The following is a 15898-nucleotide window of genomic DNA, read 5'->3' as shown; positions in this document are numbered from 1 at the left end:
TCTCTCTACATGCACACAAACACAAACATGAGGATCACACAAAGTTAATCAATTCCTGAGACATTTATTTGTCAAATTTTCCATAAGCTGTCCATCAAAATATTGAGTTGCTCTCCCATAAGTAATAACATTTTATTGTAATGACATCAAGCATCAAAACTGAAAACAAACCTCTTAACTAGCATCAACGTGGCACAAAGTCAAAGAATAAGCTTTCAATTAAAATGTTAATACTTTTTCACTTTTATGTGCACTATACTGTCTATTAAAACACTCTTAACACCAAAAAGCATAATGTGCGACTGTACATTCAGTTCCTTCAAGCATTCTCAATTTTTTTTTTCACAGTACCTTTTCACAGAACAAGAAATAAATCAACATGATTAGCTTGCAATTTATTGTTCTAGTCAAAATATGACAAATTTAAATCAAACATTTAGTGGACTGTATGGCTTACAGTAAAATACAGAAAACATACAAAGGCAGGTGTAATGGCATGGTAATGTCATGGCATATTGTTGACCAACAGCTTTCTAATAGGATCAGAGAGCTGGTTTTCTACTGTAGAGTCACATACTGTATGAATCAGTAATCTAAAAAAAAAATAAAGATCTACATGTAATGTCAGGTGAAGCAGTCCTTAAAATGGAAAAAAAATAATACCTTTCAAATAGAAATAAAAACAAACAAAAGTTCATCATTCTCTTTGATGATATCTCCATCTCTTAAGATAACCAATAATCAACAAAACCAATAAAACCAATAAAAAAAAATCAAGAAAAAATTCAGAGCAGGTATTGCTCTCCTCCCATGACGTTAGTGTACAGTAGTTCAGCCTTGTGCCCATTGTTAAAAAGCAATAGCACCAAAGAAATACAAGAAATACACAAAAATACGATATTCATAAGAAAAGCACTGATTGAAAAACATTCTAACAAATCACTAGAAATATATCAACCTCATAATAATTAGTAGCAAAGTCTCCCCTCCCCTCCCCACCATCCACCAGTGTTGAACAGTCAGGTACATTCAAAGTAATACAATGACAAAGTGCAAGCAAACTTAAATAATGTTAAGAAACATTTCAAACTGAAACACAGGATCCCAAAACGATTCAGAGATTGAAATATTTACACTCTGCTGATATGCTCCGTTTTTTATTTTTGTGTTGCTCTGTAGAAGATCCACATAAGAGTCACATTAGAGGTAGTCAAAATGGGAACGATAAAAATAAGTGTTCACAGAGATAAGATTAAGTGTTAAGTCATGCAACTAAATTTGCCAAATTATGTGGATTTACTGTACGTATTCACAGATTTAGAAAGGTCATCAGCTTTTCTTTTCTATTCTCTTATTATGAATGTATGAATGTGTTTCTCTCCAGTAATACTGTGTATTCTAACACTGGTGCTGGTGCGGGTTTTTAAACTGCTCTGACTGTATGGATGATAGTTTACAAAAATCTGTAAAACTTGACAACTCTGAGGACTGTTTTAAAAATGATTTCCTATATGATATGTTGAGCTTCCCTGGTGTTTAATAAAGCCAAAAAAACAAAATGCCGCCACCTAACTGGTATTCCAGGCAGACAGATTATATCGATTTCTATTTGTTCCTAACCTGTTGATGACCTTTGCCTCGTTTCCCAGAGAATTCAGTAATTTGTTGTTAGATTCTACAATTTTCTCACACATCTCTGAGAGACGGAAACCTTTCAAAAATAACATTTTACAGTTGAAGGAGAGATGTGAGTTTGGGTCTGCAAGGGCAAAAACAATAAACTTCTTTTTTTGTGGTAACGCTCTGGGAACCCCAGGCATTGGCTGAGTTTACCAAAAAACGATTTTAAGCTCTAAGATCGTCCCTTGCACCACTGTGAGACAGTTGAAGGCAAAACAATCTTCCAAGCTAAAAACCCTTTTGGTAAGCGAAGGCCCCCGGTCTTCACATCGTGGTCTCGCTGTTGCGGTGTTTGAGCGAGTCGTTCTCCTGGCAGATGAGCTGGTACGGCTTCTCGTTCTCCTCGATGACGGAGTTGCCGAGCTCGGCGTCCTGGCTCTGCAGCTCTCCGCGGGAAAGGTGCTCCACGATGCCGGCGCCGAGCGAGTCGCCCAGCACGTTGGTGGTGGTACGCAAGCGGTCCCTAGGGTGATATATGAGAGAGAGAGGGAGAGAGAAGGAGAGAGAGAGACAGAGAGAGGCAGAGAGAGAGAGACATAATCTTAGAAACACATCAACTCTATAAACACTTCTTTTAACTTTGCTTAGTAAGCACATGTATTGATCATTACAAGTATTTTATGTAACCATCACTGTTATTGTCCAGAAATATTTTATGTGAAGAATCTATTGATATTTATTTTTATTTTACTTTATTTCTATTTCATTTATGTTTGAATCTATGCTTTGGCATGTACGTCATGCCAATAAAGCTCATTGAATTGAATTGAATCGTATTGAGAGAGAGAGAGAGAGAGAGAGAGAGAGACAGACAGAGACAGAGAGAGAGAGAGAGACACACAGACAGAGACAGACAGAGAGAGACAGAGAGAGAGAGAGAGAGAGAGAGATCATTCTATATCTGTTATCAAAATCGCTCACTCACTCAATCATTAAAATCTCAGCATTTCAAAATGTGCCTTGTAACGCAGGATTTCCAATAATCTATCAATCTGCATTATGCATCAATAACCTTTGCAGTGGGTTCTCTGAAGCTCTACTATGACATTTAGGCTGGCAGAGCCTCAGAACGCCACGCAGACCAATCCCCATCACGCTGACATTTAGTGGGAACTCACAAGAACCAATCCACGGCGATGATCAGCGTTATGTCGTCTGTGGGCAGTCCCACCGATGTCAATACGATCACCATGGTAACCAGCCCAGCCTGAGGGATGCCTGCTGCTCCGATGCTGGCGGCGGTTGCCGTGATACTGAGTGGGCGGTGGGAGGGATGGAGAGAGAGAGGGGAGGGGAGGGGAGGGGAGGGGGGCGAGGGGAGGTGTTGGAGATATTTAATAAAGGGAAACAGACATACAACACATGCACAGTCCTGGTGGGATCAGCAGGGTGATAAAGGCATATGAGGAACTATGCAGTTATTGTAAATCAACGCCCAGGTCTCCCAACTGCCAGGCTTTAAAATCCAATACATTTCAATGAACTCTGATTGTAGAGGAAGACTTTCCTTCCACATAGTGATATCCTCCATGTGGGAAAAATGTAACACATACTCCCACAAAAAGACTGATAGCATAAAAGTAACATTCACTATCAAATATTACTTTTTTTTTAGGTATCATAAGATATTTGCTTATAAATAGTTACATTTTAGAGGATACAAACAGCTATACTTAGGAAATATTGGGCATTGGAAATATGAGGTAACAATTTTTATTAGTATATAACATTTTGGAATTAAACCGTTTAAATAAAGTAAAATCTTCCTGTGTCAACTACTTGCCTTCATCCTAGTTTTGCCAGTGATAATACAATATAAATATGTTCTATGAATTGGATGAATTTTTATACATGGCATCCAATATACAGTAAACACATTTTTAGTATGATATGGTGACATGAATAGATAATATTGTGTATGATGCTTACATTTACACACAGGAACATTTGCTCTGTTGTTCATATACAGTATGTTCCTAACACTTTGTAGACTCTGTGCTTGATCTGAGTCCTAAGCAAGTAAGTGAACCTTTATTTATATACCACCTTTCAAAACAATTAGTTTCAAAAGATGGATAAAAGAACTAAGAGAAAAGAGACAAACAATACACAATACATCCATTACATGAGATTAAGAAAAGTCCAGTTAAATTAAATCAGTTTTAAGATGTTTTTTAAAGGTTTGGACTGATTTGACCCCCCTAAAGCTTTGAGGGAGGCATTTCCAAACACCTCTTTTTTGTTACAATAAATACTTTCAATCTTGAGTCCTGCCATTTGCTTTTGTGGTGTAAACTAAAAGGAGAGTTACCTGATGGTGAGAATCTGGCCAAAGTTGAGGTCCATGTCATTCACTTGAGCGATAAAGATGGCCGCCACAGCCTCGTAGAGGGCGGTGCCGTCCATGTTGATGGTGGCGCCCACGGGGAGGACGAAGCGCGTCACCCGCTTGTCCACATGGTTGTTCTCCTCCAGACAGCGGAAGGTGATCGGCAGGGTGGCAGAGCTGGAACACACAGCGAGGGAGGGAGATATGGGATCAGTCATTTAGGATCAATCAGACTCACAAAATGTAATAAAATAGAGGAGTGGTTCGCAATTGGTCGTGTACTGAGAACATTTTACCTTATGTGAAGAGGCAACCCAGTACATTAGACAGCACAAGTTTCACCTGTCTAGTGCTTTTGTTGCTGTCTCTCTTGCTTGTGCACACTAGTGGTGAATGTGTGTTTCTCTGACTTCTCTGCTGTGATATGACACCTGTATCTCTCTCTGGGATTAATAATATATACAGTATGTCTCACATCATCTCACTGCATCATCTTCTTTGTCTGTAACCCTGCCACTAATTCAGAGAATAACAAGCACAACGTGTGAATTACTAACTCAAAATACACACAACGCCAATCTTACTATGTCAATTAAATCCTGCTATAGGTGATTAAATGATGGTGATTGGTGTTAGCCTAGAGGTTAGAGAAGCGGGCTTGTGACAAGAAAATCACCGGTTCAAAACCGAGCACTGACTGGGAAAATGTGGATGGGGAAAGTGAATGAGTAACACTTCCCTGCATCCCTGGATAAACAGTATTTCATTTGTCATCTTGGCCCAATCTATTTCACAACAATTCAGTGACGTACGCACACAGAACATGATCAATATAGGATACAAACAATAAGGGCCAAACACCCGACCGGTCGCCATGATATCAGTGTCCCGGGCGGCAGTATCTGAGCGTGGACAGGGAACCTGACCGACCTAGAGGACGTTCCCAGGGCCGTGATGAGCGCCTGCAGCAGGCCGCAGATGAAGCTGTACGGGTTCTTCCTGGTCACCAGGAAGTAGAGCAGCGGCAGGACGAAGAGGCCGTGGATGAGGAGGCCCACGATGACCGACACGGTGTACATCCCCAGCTGGCCGCCCACCTGCGCCAGGTCCTTCATCTCCACGATCTTCCCTGCAATCAGGAACAGGATGCCCACTGGAGAGTACCTGGGAGGAGACGGGAGGGGAGATAATGGAAGGGGAAGAGAGGGATAGAGAGTTATGGAGGGAGATGGACAGATAGACACACACGTTAAGCATCTAAAGTGAGATGGGAAGTGAAATGTTATTTTCTGATACCAACTTAAGCCCTCAGCCTCATTTTTTTCGTACAGTTGTATAAATGATCAAATGTAATAAATGTAATTGTTATACATCATCTGAAAGTGATTAACATCGACTGGCTTTAGCTATGAACACGCCCTCGATTCCAACTTTAGATAATGAAATTTGGAAAAATGTCTTATCTGCATATAAAACGAACCAAAACCTAAATCTGAAACAGGCCAGCTCTTCATCTGAAGACATCTAACATTCAAATTCAAGAATTTTCTGAGCAGTGCTGTTGTCAGATAACCTTTCAGTAATAAGTAACTGGAGGTGTGTCTGTACTGACCAGATGATGATGGCCACCAGCCTCATGATCGCTTCGTTGAGGCAGTCGAAGAAGTCCCGGAGGGCCTGGCCCTGCTGCTTCATGTTGCCGATGACCAGGCCGAAGCATATGGAGAACACCACCAGGCCCAGAGCGTTCACCCCACCGGAGGCACCTGAGACCGGGACAGTCTCCTCCACCGTCTCCTGAGGTAGAGAGGAGGTAGTGTATGGACATTCAAAATCCGGCCTGGGTATTTGATTCAAAATGTAAGACATTGAAATAGGAAAAGAAAACCACACACTGTATTAATGGAACCCTAGTGATTTATTACTGGTATTGGTCAAGCATGCTTATCTTTAAGAATGGATTGTCTGTTTAGCAAATCAACTAGTAAGTTGCTGTTTTTTATTGTGTGTGTATGTGTGTGTGTACATATGCCTGACCAAGACCAGTTGAGCCTGAAATATTGTTGATTGCTTGGGGGCATCTTTTTCAAAATGGTTAAGGTGGACATACATAGATTTTGTTACACTTAGACCTGTATGAGTTCAAGTGAATGAAGTGTGAAATCAATCAGTCTGCCGTCACCCACCTGTATGGTGTGCAGCACCCTGCTGAGGTTCAGGCCCAGGTTAGACTCTGTGACGTTGAGCGAGTCGGTGAGGTTCAGGGCCACCGTCACGTTCCTGGTGTGCACGATCTTCTTGTAAACTGTTTTATACTGACAGAGAGAGCAAGAAAATCAAACCAAAATATGCATATTTCCATATACAAGTCCATATACTGTACATCTATGGAAGTCAAACATGGAGAGGAAAATGTGATTTCACAGTGATTGTGAGATGAAAACAGATGTACTCTCTGTGGCTGGTTGGGCGGGGTTCGAACTTTATTATGAAATGGAATGAATGTGTTCTCTGTTTCTAAAACTGAAAATAAAACATTCGAAATTAAATTAAATTAAAGCGATTGGGGGAAAAGACGGCCTCACCTGCTTGAAGCAAGCCTCCACCAGATTAGGAGGAAACATGTTCCTGAAATAAAACAAGAAATTATTATATTTGTGTGTTCTTGCTTCTGTACAACAAGACCAAATTAATCACAGAAGGTTCTAAGTTCACATCTTACAGTAAATGCAATCTAACAGAATTAATTGTTTGTCAGATCAAATGCAAAGTTGATTATTTTAGGGTGTGTGTGTGTGTGTGTGTGTGTGTGGTTGCACGCATACACACACAATCTATGTTTTTACAGTTGTGTGAGATCTGAATGTCCCCATGAGAATATAAAGCCTGGAAAATGAGGACCAGAGTTTATTGGGAAAAAAGGAGAAAAGTATTATTTTGAGGGCTATATGTTAGGGTTTGTGTGTGTGTGTGTGTGTGCGTGTGTGTGTGTGTGTGTGTGATCTCTGTGTTTGTTTTGCAGTGCCGGATGGGTGGGCTTTACTGCATCAGGACAATACAGATAGTGTCAAGGTAGTGTCAGGTACGTTTGTTTAACCTTTCTGGATTTCATTGTATTGTCCTGTATGGGAACTCCCACCCATCTGGTTCTTCAAGCAGCTCAAAGCAAACGCTAAGAATTCTTTGTAAACACTTTTTAACCCAAGTCTAGTGAATGATGCACTGAAAATATCTAGATGAGCTGCAGTCAAATCTGTCACCTGATGAGATCCAGGAAGGCATCAGCAGTCTGAACTGGCTCCATGTTTCCGCTGGTCATAGGACTGTCCCTGTTGCCTTTCCCCGGCCGGATGATCATCACCATGACGATGCCAATGAACACGGCAATCAGGGTGGTCACCATGTAGTACACCACCGCGCGCATACCCATCTTACTGGACGCCTTGCTGTCCAGGGAGGAGATACCTGGGATTGCAGAGAGGGGATTTAATTTGAGCATTTGAGTGATATTCATGTTTTGTTCTGTGTTTAATACTCTAAAATAAATACTGAAAGAATCCTACATGAAGCACCTTGGTTTTCCCAGTAAAACTCTACAATGGGTGCCTATTTAAGTGCCGGAAGAAAAAGCAGAGCCTGCAGGTCGCACAGTTAAAGATTTTTATGTCAAAATACAGCTGTCTTATCAGCCTAAATCATAAAGTGGGGCTGCAATAGAGAAAAGTAGATTTGCCTTATTTGCCTAAATGAAATTCTGGTATTGGGTTTGAACACTTCTCCACCCACAGGATGTGACGACTCAAAACTTAAGAGGGAAATACAAACTGTCTGCTAAACAGCAGCTTTCTCCTTCCAGAGAAAGCCGGACTCACCAACGATCGTTTCCTCCCTCGTTCTTTTGGTTTCCTTTGGTAAAAAGCGACCACAGACCGGTGGGTTGCTAAATGTGAGCGCGTTGTGTGCAGTTTACTGACGCCACATCACATGATTTCTCAATATTGAAATTTTTCAAACAAGCCATCACTCTTGTTAGTTACTTCAGCTGAGGGAACCACTGTAGCAGTTACGCACTTTAATAAGCACAGAACCTTATTGTTTTTGTTGCTCCTATATGTTTTATGTCTGTATGTCTTATGTCTTGTTTTTTACTGTGTTCACATGGGTGCTTACTGGATGCTCCTGTTGCCGATCGAATTTCCCTCTCAGGTATAATAAAGGTTATCTTGACTCTTGACACTCTGCCATTTGGAGCCGCCAACAAGCAAAGTTGCCCAGTGCAGCTTTAGTAATATTCATTTACCTTGGAGGAACATTAAAGTGTGCAGTCTCAACTCTTTCTTCCCATTTTATGTCCTGACCAGCATCTATTGGGAGTACATTGAGAGTATTGGGTGCTTTTGTTTGTTTGTTTCGTTTTGTTCTGTGCTCACTGAAAGCCAACCTGTGACCAGACTGGAGACGATGAGTGGAAGCACCAGCATCTGCAACATCCTCATTAGCAGCTCTCCAGGAAAGGCAAAGTACTTGATCTCTCTCAGGGACAGATTGTGGGGGCGCAGAGCAAAGCCCAGGATCACACCTGAAAAGAGCAGTTTGTGTGTCACACACACACAAACACACACAGTACAAATGTTGAGTAAACAATGGGAAAAATCACAGTGGATGAAGATTGCTCTGGCAGCTATTAATTGTAGATAAACACAAAACATGGGATACAGGGAAAACAAAATGTATCAAGTATTCTACATGAAAACATTCACTAAATGCAGAAAAAGCAGTGTAAAAAGCTGGTTACAAAGCATAACCATCATCCTCCTCCTCCTCCTCACTGCCACCACCACCACAGCCTTCAGATCCACTGACCCAGAGCCACCGCTGCGACGGTGAACAGAACGAACAGGTTCCTCCGGAGGAAAGCCTTGACGCTCTCCCTGCTGACGGAGCTCATCCTCTCCTTCATGCTGCTGGCTCTCCGCTCCATCGCCCTGCGTAGGCGCCGCCTCAGGTCTCCTCGCTCCGGCAGGGGGGGTTTGTCCGCGTCCTCGTTCAGGAAAAGACTGGCGCTGGTCGGGGGCTTCTCATTCATAATCAGCTCCAGCACCTGGTCCAGGAGGCAGGTCTCGTGGGAAACTAGGAGGGGGGGGGGGGAGAGGAAGAGGGAGAGGAAAATATGTTAATGATGTGATTCACTTCAAATGTGTGGTTTCAGGATGGGAATGATGTGCTTGAGGACATCTTTCAAGCAAATGTAGTTTAGTGAATAGGGAATGCCTTGAATGGAATTGAAATGTATATTCTCACACATTGAACTTTTAATTTTGGGGTGAATTATTCCTTTCACTAAAGTTGATCTGAAACTGAAAGTAAAAATGGATGAATTTTTGAAAGTGCAATAATTTCTAATCTAGCAGCTCTTTAATATCCTTGATGACATATAGTGACACTAGTTTTATTCCTATTTCTTTTATTCCTGTAATAGGGATCCTTTTATTGTTGTTAGTACAGCAGCTTATGTAAACTATAATGAACAACTGACAAGGCCAATGTACACTGATAAAGTGTGTTATTTGTTTACTTGTCCTTTTTTTATTTTGTCACATATGTATGTCTATTGTTAAACTGCAGAATAAAGTAGGTAAAAAAAAAGAAAGTGTTGAATTCTAAGTTACAGTGCATGACCTTGAAAATGTGGCTAACAACAAGTTTATCTCTTCTCTAATTACACAATTAAAGCTTCTTTAAGGTGCTTATTACTGCACCAAATCACTATAAATGAGTTACACACGTTTTTGCACTACAGATACAAGCAGTCAAACATCAAAACAGCACGAGGAAGCAGGGTTCTGTGTTTCTGAGGCATTACTGTGAGAAAAATTCAACAAGTTAACAAGTTTAAGTCCTAAGCAGACAAGAGTTGCAACAAGGCACTAACAAAGTTTCAAGAGCTTCTGTGACAAGTCCTACAACGTGTTAATAGAGCCGAGCTGAGAATGCCAGTCTTACCGTGATTTCTTTCCTCCCAACACAAAGCAGCACGTTAGCGCACGTGGCTGCTGCTCTCTCACTTCTCCTTATCTAAGTAGGCTACCAGCTTTTCCTCTGAATCACCTTCCGCAATCAGACCGGTGTAAATCCAGTGGTTAAAGCATTCAGTGTGCCTTCTTCTGCTTGTCACATCGAATATAACCGCCATGAACTGAAACACCTTTATATTTTTACTGTTCCCCCGGGGATAAACACTTACTATACGATCCCCATGGACTTCATCTATTCCGTTTGCATCATTCTAACCTATTGATTTTCTTTTGTCCATTGTTCTGCTGTGTACATTTATCTATACATCCTACATACAATGTGAAAGCCACATTGATGAGTGGGCTGTTGGATGACCCTTGATAATCCAACCCCATTATTCAGCTCGGTGTCAGCAGCACAGCAGCAGCATAATAAGCTACTACTCTCTCTGCGCTGTTCAGACTTATAGGGCCTGTGTGCGTATTTCACAAATCAATGGCTGAAAAGCAGCTCTTTGTGCTGCTGACCTTCACTGAAGCTCAAGAGGAGAAGTGTAATGAAATATACAAGACACTCACAATGTTTCAGAGTGAGTCTAAAGGACTCGGAGAGCGCTGAATGGTCCCATTTCAGCATCTCTGTAGAGTGCTGAATGGATGAATAGGTGGATGAAATCATAAGGTTCTCCACTGTGTTAGCATTCAAATGGGCTGCCACTTATGAGTCCTTGAACAGATGAAATACACTACAACAAGATGTAACTGAGCTCTGTGTATGTTCAGTGCATGCCATCCTACCAATGATAATGTCACAGGACCCACTTAAGAGAATGATTTGATGCCTTTTTACAGAAACCAAACTGTGGAAAACATCCGCTGCTAAACCCAAATGCAGTACACCTATATGCTTATACGTAATCAGACTAATTATCGATCAGATGAGGAACGTTGCACATGCTTCAAACGTGTTCATTGGAAATATGTAGAGGAAAATAGAAGAAGAAAAAAATCCAAGGCACTGTCCTCTGTGTAAAGTTAAAAAGCCATTATTTTTCTTGGCTATTTCATATTAAAATGTTAGAAAACGCACCAACGCGTTGCGGAGCCACCCGGCCTTCTTCAGGGTGCAAAGAACAATGAAACATACAGGAGGCTACAACCACAGGTGTAAATAATTAGAGACTGACTGCTTCTCCAATCAGCCTCCAATTAATTTGTCTACCTGTCTAAACTAAAAGCTCTCACTGAATGGCTGAATAGGCTTTTTAATTTTATACAGAGGAGACTGCCATGGATTTTTCCTCTACATGTAGATATATTATTTCAGTCCAGTGGTTAAAGGATTAAGTATAAAAGTGCCCTCATCTGCGTGTCCCCTACACCTAGGCAATCTTTCCTACGCCTCTTATTTATACTACGTCACTTATTTAGCCAGTTACTACACATATTATCACAACAAGCCTGTGTCTCCGCTCAAGGGATGGGCTGGTATACTGCTGTTACTGCATACTGCAGTAAAAAGCATTAACGGTAATAACACTGCCACCGATTTCTATTACTTTTTCAGAGGACAATATGAGGAGTACATAAATATAATGATTTTAATGACTCAAAAGCTGCTGTATCTTTAGTAGCCTAGTTTTAAATGTACAAATTTGTGAAGAGTTAAATCAAACGTTAAAATGTTCTGTGTTAAATAAAATGTGGTCTTGCAATGCAAAACATCTGGTGAAGTGATTTTAATGGCACTAATAACAGTTTTAAATTTTGATAGAAACCATGACAACATCAGTATTTGTCGTCAATTTAATTGTATCATCGAAATTTGATACCAGCCTATGCCAACCCCACTCCAGTTGAATTCAAACAGAGGAAAGTGAAGATGGTTTCCAGGCAGACTGGCACCCTGATCCAGTCTCCCAGCAGTGGTGTATTAAAGCTGCATGAGCCAACTGGGCCAGACTGGAGCCAAGCAGGCCAACATCTGCCAGCTAGGTGTCACTGGATGGATGGAAATCTCACTTGCACTAGGCTTTACTGCTATGAATTCTGCACAAACACTATGGCAAAATACAATGTTAATCCTTATTTTACCGGGCAAGTTGATTAAAATCAAATTGTTCTTTACAGCAAAGACCTGAGGGAGCAGCTGCAGTGGGACAGAGGGTTTCCCACATACACACTCACCTGGGTACTGACAAGAACTAACATCTTATACTGTTGGCCACTGAGCTGCTCCACGTGAGCATCTGGGCGCCAGTTGGGCTCAGTACCTTCTTACTGGCACTATAAAGATCTCTGTTAAGATGAGGTGGGGATGCTACACACATCCAATCACGATCCAAACTTTATAGCTACAGCTACGTCAACTGTGACTGAAGAGTTAAACTGTTCTCAGATCAGCAGTCCTGAATGAACACATAGGCATCACTCTTCTCAGCACCCAGATCACTCATTAAGGTCATCGGCCAGAGGGGATCCAGGGCTCAGGAATAATACCATGAGTAACCAACCAGAATGTAACAACCAGAACCTACTGTAGCCTGTGGTGACCAAACATATAAGCATTAGACTAACAGTAACGAAATGCAGAACCTAAATGAGCTCTCCAGTATGGCGAGAAAGAACATCAATAACCCGAGATACGCAACGTCCAATTTTGTTTCAATAAAATTTCAAATAAAGATAAAAAAAAAACCCTATAGATTAACTATAAATTGAAAAAAACATAGTAGCACAAGTGGATTAATTAATAAATCACATGAAAACATGGACTTAATTCTAGCAAATCCTTTCATTTTGAACTGCAGTGATTCACCAGCCACCTATAGGTACACTGGTAGTGGAAGGGCATGCTGTTGCTCCAGCTTGTTATCCAGAGGGTATTTCACACTTTAACACAAAGCCTCTTCAAACTACCATGCTAAAATATACAGAGACACAGCGTTCTCATCTCAGGCTGTTGCATGTGCATTATTTGTACTAAACTGTATTCTTTTACAGTCTTTTTCTGTATCTGCGCCATCACATCACCTATAAAGTCGTTCCAAAAAGTTGTCCAGGCAAAATCTATCAGTCAGATTTACTGTCTTCAAAAAGCATTTTCTCATAAACACCATAAAACATGAATTGCTCCTTCCAAATTCAAAAAAGTGCACAAAGCGCATGCTGCCAAAACTGCAGTGCCTTCCTGAGAGTTTCTCAATAAAAGATCAACTCTCTTCCTGAGTCCTGATAAATTCTATTCTCCTGTATTCTCCTTCTAATCACAAAAATAAACTTTAACAAAAAGCTCACAAACTTCGCAACCCTTAACCTACCACACAGTGTTTACATACTCACCACTCATGGTTTAGAGAGTCTGGTGCAAAGCGTTCGATCAGTTCCAGTTTACACTCTTAAGCTTTACAGTGCAGCCAGAGAGTCAGAGAGGAGTGTGTGAGTGTGTGTCCAGAGCCGGGCAGCAGAGTGACAGGAGGTCTCACTCCTCTGCTCTCATAAGCACACAGACATGAAAAAGGCCTCTCATCTCATCTGGCCTGACCTTCTCACACCTCTGTGCACATGAACACACACACACACACACACACACATCTGCACATGCACTCTCTCATATGGATACAGACACGCTCACGGACGCATGTCCACGTTCACGCACGCATGCATGCACACATACACACACACACACACACACACTGTGCACCCAACCTTCTGCAGTCCACTAAAGTCCACGAAAGTCAAATCCATCTAGTTTCATCCCTCTAATTCGACTCTGCACCCACACTTCAATCTCTCTGCACAAACCTGTCACTCCCACACAACCAACCCACTTCACTTCGGAGACACCAAACAGCAACTTTTTTTTTTTACACCCGGTGATACCCCAGGCAACATTTTGGACAGTGTGACGGGGCAACCTACTGTAACCTGCCAACAGGAAGTGAAGTGACACACACAATTCATTTGGGGAACAAGAAGTTGCCATGAAATCAGTGCAGCTGTTTGTTCTATCTATCTCTGAGGATGTCAAATTGATCTTATAAAACAAATGACAATCTCATTCATAATTCGCTCAAAATTCTTGAACAGCAGCATCAAAACGGTTTACTATGATGCGTTCAGGTATCAACAGAGGAAACAGTGTTTTCCTTACAAATGCACGATTTCTTTCTTTTACTAAAAAATGACTGTGGCATTGCAATTCCACGAAGATTTATCAGCTACATCAAACTAAGCTGTCTCTAAAGCAACAAAAAGTTAAAGACACATACCCTGTTACTGTTTTTTTTTTTTTTTTTTGGTGTTTCAAGCTGTCATGTGGAGATCCCGCTTGTCATGAATGGACCGACTTCAACTGGTGGTCTACCTTACTCGCTGCAAAAAAACAACAAAAAAAACATCAGGATTAAAACTTCAGAATCTTTAATCCAGCTTTCATTCAAAATGTCACACAGAGACATGATGCCATCAGAAGTAAGAGTTTAGCCTCAAAACTAATTGGCCACATTGTTGAGCAATGTTACAAATGTTTAGAGCTGATAACAAACAAAACGTGCGTACCTCTTCTCAAGACGTCTCGTGAATGTCTTGGCTTTATCTCCTCTTCTCCACTCGCAACAACGAAACTAGTCTTGCCCACACAGTGTATCTTCCCTTATCATCTTCGCGGTTATTTCCCGTTTACTACATCAGCGATTGCGCTTTTGACACGAAGCCTCCGGCGAAGAAGAGCGCCTGGAAAACGCACAGGGAGGACTGCGTGGGAGGAGGAGAGGTTAAGGATTCTTCAGGAGCGGGGAAAAAAATAAATAAATAGATAAAAAAAATAGCCACCTGCTGCCCATCCACAACGCCAAAGATTGTCTGAAATAAACACAGGCTGATAGTATTGGTGGGCGGCTTAAACCAGTGTAACGAGATCTCTTAATGGGAATCTTAATTAGGTACAGTATATGTCACATGTTGCATCAGATGGCTTCTTGGTTTTATTATAATGAGGCTGACTAATAGGATATTTGACAAGGTTATACAGTAGATATCTGACAGGATATCAACAACACCCCGTTATACTGTCTTGGAACTGTGAATTTGAGTCCTGAGGGAATGGAGAGAGAGAGACAGAGAGAGAGAGAGAGAGGGGTGAAAAGATGCACACATACACACACACACACACACACACACACACACACACACACATTAGTCATTGCTATGACAACATGCCTCTCTGCTCTTGCTCAGGGTCTGGTCTGAGCTACACAGGGGACGCATGCATTTGTAACCCTCGGCACCCGGCTTCCCACTCTCACACCCACTCATGATGTTCTCGGCCCTGCGTGTGTGTTTACAAAAGTTACATCGATGTGGATGTAGAGCGACTACGAACTCCAGAGGCCTTCAAAAAAAAAGACTCAAATTCATTGTATCCAGAGCTTTTGTGCTGATTTTTATGAGGTGAAATAAAGTTGCGAGGAATAGTGCATAATGCAATGTTGAAACACTGTGTGACTTCTTTGGACCTTGATCCATTCATCAGACACAGAAAATTGTTTTACACATCCAGGTGCCAATTAGGTGTATACTGGTTCGTTTGTGCAAACAGGAGCACAAAGCATTAGTGAAAGAACACAAAACAAGCAATAGGCTACATTACCATAAAATTACCATTTAGAGTATGAGCAGTCTACTCAGTAAAATCCAAAGCATTGCACTCATGTTTTTTTTTTGTTGATATTTTGAAATACAGGAAGTTCTGCATACTTCCCCAAGCGTTTAAAGAATTTGACATTTGGAAATAAAAGTCCCTGATGGCCATGCACTAACCAAGACATGAGGGAACATTTTCAGTCTATAATTGTAGTCTTTTAACAGGGCCAAG

General features: G+C 41.3%; 1 protein-coding gene across 1 annotated transcript; it reads right to left on the bottom strand.

The window, feature by feature from the left end:
- Positions 1–1944: 1944 nt before the first annotated feature.
- On the bottom strand, positions 1945–14318 carry slc1a6 (solute carrier family 1 member 6). Its single transcript, XM_071920468.2, has 11 exons — positions 14295–14318; positions 8873–9139; positions 8451–8588; positions 7270–7474; positions 6595–6637; positions 6196–6324; positions 5622–5806; positions 4940–5173; positions 3992–4186; positions 2799–2933; positions 1945–2143 (listed from the first exon to the last, which is right to left on the bottom strand). Exons 2-11 carry the CDS (start codon positions 9093–9095, stop codon positions 1945–1947), a joined length of 1686 nt encoding a protein of 561 aa, XP_071776569.2. The 5' UTR covers positions 9096–9139; positions 14295–14318.
- Positions 14319–15898: the final 1580 nt, after the last annotated feature.

This window comes from Centroberyx gerrardi, chromosome 9, assembly GCF_048128805.1.
Source record: "Centroberyx gerrardi isolate f3 chromosome 9, fCenGer3.hap1.cur.20231027, whole genome shotgun sequence".
Taxonomy (NCBI): Eukaryota; Metazoa; Chordata; class Actinopteri; order Beryciformes; family Berycidae; genus Centroberyx; species Centroberyx gerrardi.
The sequence above is the reverse complement of the archived record's forward strand: the minus strand, read 5'-3'. Positions and strand labels throughout refer to the sequence as shown.